The following is a 2,567-nucleotide window of genomic DNA, read 5'->3' on the forward strand; positions in this document are numbered from 1 at the left end:
CGGCGGCGCGTGTCCTGGCTGTGCACTGACACAGTACCTCGTACCCCCGTCTCATCTATCTTACCAACATTCTCGGAACGGAACAATTTTACACCGGTGACTGCGCCCTCTCGTGTGCGTGACGTGGACGAGCGCAGTCAAACTGTTGAACCTGTAAGGCTGGCAGTAAAGATGCTGAGTTCAACATTTCCCCAGTCTCACGCATTGTAACTTACCAGGCCTTGTTGATTTCTTGCAACAACATCTCACCTCGCAGCCAGCAACCAGACTTCAAGGATAACGTCATGGGCGATCCACTATCCGTTGCCGCTAGCGTGGCTGGCCTACTGTCTCTCGGCTTGCAGAGTACGGAGTATCTTTACAAGTACTACACCGCGTGCCGAGATCAACATCGGGATCTCGCCAAAATCGCAGACCAACTCGGTGGCCTTTATCAATCCGTCAAAACTATCGACAAGGTTGTGCACACCCGCACCTGGCGGCCCAACGAGCAGTCAATCATACAAGATATTGAAAAGTCTGTCACCCGCAGTGAAACGGCTATAAGAGGGTTAGAGGGTGAAGTCGGCAAATTTAAAAATGAGCCCAATAGTGACTGGGGGAAGAAGGCAGTGGTGGTTGGGCGACGGGCGGCGTATCCATTCAAGAGAAGCACTTTAGAAGACCTTGGCGACGACGTCAACGATTTTCGCGACAACTTGTCGATCGCGTTACAGGCGCTTCAGCTAAAAGAGCATCAGAATACACAAGACGACATCGAGGAGGTCAACACTCTCGTCAGGGCAATACAAGCACGAAGTGTCAGTGCTGATCTGCGGCAGTGGCTGAGGGCACCTGATGCAACAGTCAACTTTAATGTCGCCGTTGCCAAACGACATGCGAGCACTGGGAAGTGGTTAGTCCAGGGTACAGCCTATACCACATGGCTACAGCAGGGCAATTCGTTTCTGTGGCTGTATAGCTTCGCTGGCTGCGGAAAGTCCGTGCTGTGCTCGACGGCGATCCAGCACGCCTTTCGCCGCCGACAAGTGTCCGCCGACAGTGCGGTCGCCTTTTTCTTCTTCGACTTTCGAGACGAGTCAAAACAAGATGCGTCCGCGATGATACGAGCATTACTACTCCAACTCTGTGGGCAGGTTCCCGGTCTGGAATCAGAGTTGACCCGGCTAAAAGATTTTTATAATCATGGTACTCCACCAGTTCATGTCTTACTTGAATATCTGCAACAAGCCGTTGCTCGGTGCCGTCATATCTACATTTTGCTCGATGCGTTGGACGAAAGCCCTGAGGAGATCTCGCGAACTGAAGTTCTATCGGTAATCAATAACCTACGACAATGGCAGCTGCCAGGCTTGCACTTGTTGGTCACCAGTCGAGATGTTCCTGACATTCGCAACCGTCTGAAAGTTCCGACACTCCAGCAGGACGTCGAGCATATCTCATTAAAGACTGACGGCATTCAGCAAGATATCTCGCAGTATGTGGCATTTCAAATCGAACATGACCCTCAGCTTCAGCGCTGGGGGGACCATCGAGAGAAGATTAAGAGCTATCTTACCAAGCATGCGGGTGGAGTGTCAGTGGTTCACTATTTAAGGGCTTTATTACTATGAATGTTAGCTAACTGATATCTAGATTTCGTTGGGTCGAATGCCAGCTTCGGCCGCTACGGCAGTGTCCTCAAAGTGAGAAACATCTCGAAAGGTGTCTACGCAAACTGCCACAATCCCTTGACGAGACATACGAACAAATACTATGCAGCATCGAGTCACGAGAAGAGGCGCAGCAGATCCTGTCGTTGCTATGTTTTGCATCACGACCGTTATCAGTCGAAGAGGTCGTCGAAGCTCTTGCAGTTGACATTGACGACCTTGAGTGTTATGACCCCAGGAGTAAATTCAGTGGCGGTGCAGAAGACGTCCTTCGAATTTGTCCTGGTCTCATTGACATCACTCCCCGTGGAGATGGTGTTCAGATGCTCCGAATTGAGCATTTCTCAGTTCAGGAGTATCTCCTGTCTGATCGCATCCGTGACGGTCGAGCGGCCAGCTTCGCTTTGTCAGGCCCATCGCAGCATGGGCGGATCAGCAAAGCCTGTCTACTATATCTCCGACATGATGAATTCCTGCAACAGGTTTTGGGCCCCGATCTCGTGAGACAATATGCCTTTGCAAAATATGCTGCGGAGCATTGGCACCACCATTATCGCCAAGCTGACAGCCAATATGCCCAACAGTTGTCAAAGATGGTTTGTAATCTGTTAATGACGCGCTGTACGAAAGAACGTTGGCTTCGGCTACACAACCCAGATGATATATTATCAACCGACGTGGATTACAAGACAGTCGCTGAAGATTATCCTTCGGCAACATACTTTGCTTCTCTTCTTGGCCAAGACGAAGTGTTGCTGTTTATTCTATCTATATCAGCGGCAGGTGTTAACGCACAAGGGGGCTACTATGGTAACGCACTACAGGTGGCATCAATGCGTGGCCACGAGAAGATAATGCAGATCCTACTCGACGCGGGTGCCGATATCAACGCACAAGGGGGCTACTATGGTAACG

General features: G+C 50.6%; 1 protein-coding gene across 1 annotated transcript in view; it reads left to right on the forward strand.

Moving 5' to 3' along the window:
• Nucleotides 1-284: 284 nt before the first annotated feature.
• Nucleotides 285-2,567, forward strand: part of AYL99_01950 (hypothetical protein) — a gene marked incomplete at both ends in the record, with an annotated part of 2,761 nt that continues 478 nt past the window's right edge. Inside the window, 2 exons of the mRNA XM_018833466.1 lie at nt 285-1,576; nt 1,636-2,561. Of these exons, the coding sequence (XP_018696090.1) occupies nt 285-1,576; nt 1,636-2,561 (2,218 nt within the window). The remainder of the gene's footprint in view (nt 1,577-1,635; nt 2,562-2,567) is intronic.

Source organism: Fonsecaea erecta, assembly GCF_001651985.1.
Source record: "Fonsecaea erecta strain CBS 125763 chromosome Unknown Scaff2, whole genome shotgun sequence".
In the NCBI taxonomy this organism is placed as follows: Eukaryota; Fungi; Ascomycota; class Eurotiomycetes; order Chaetothyriales; family Herpotrichiellaceae; genus Fonsecaea; species Fonsecaea erecta.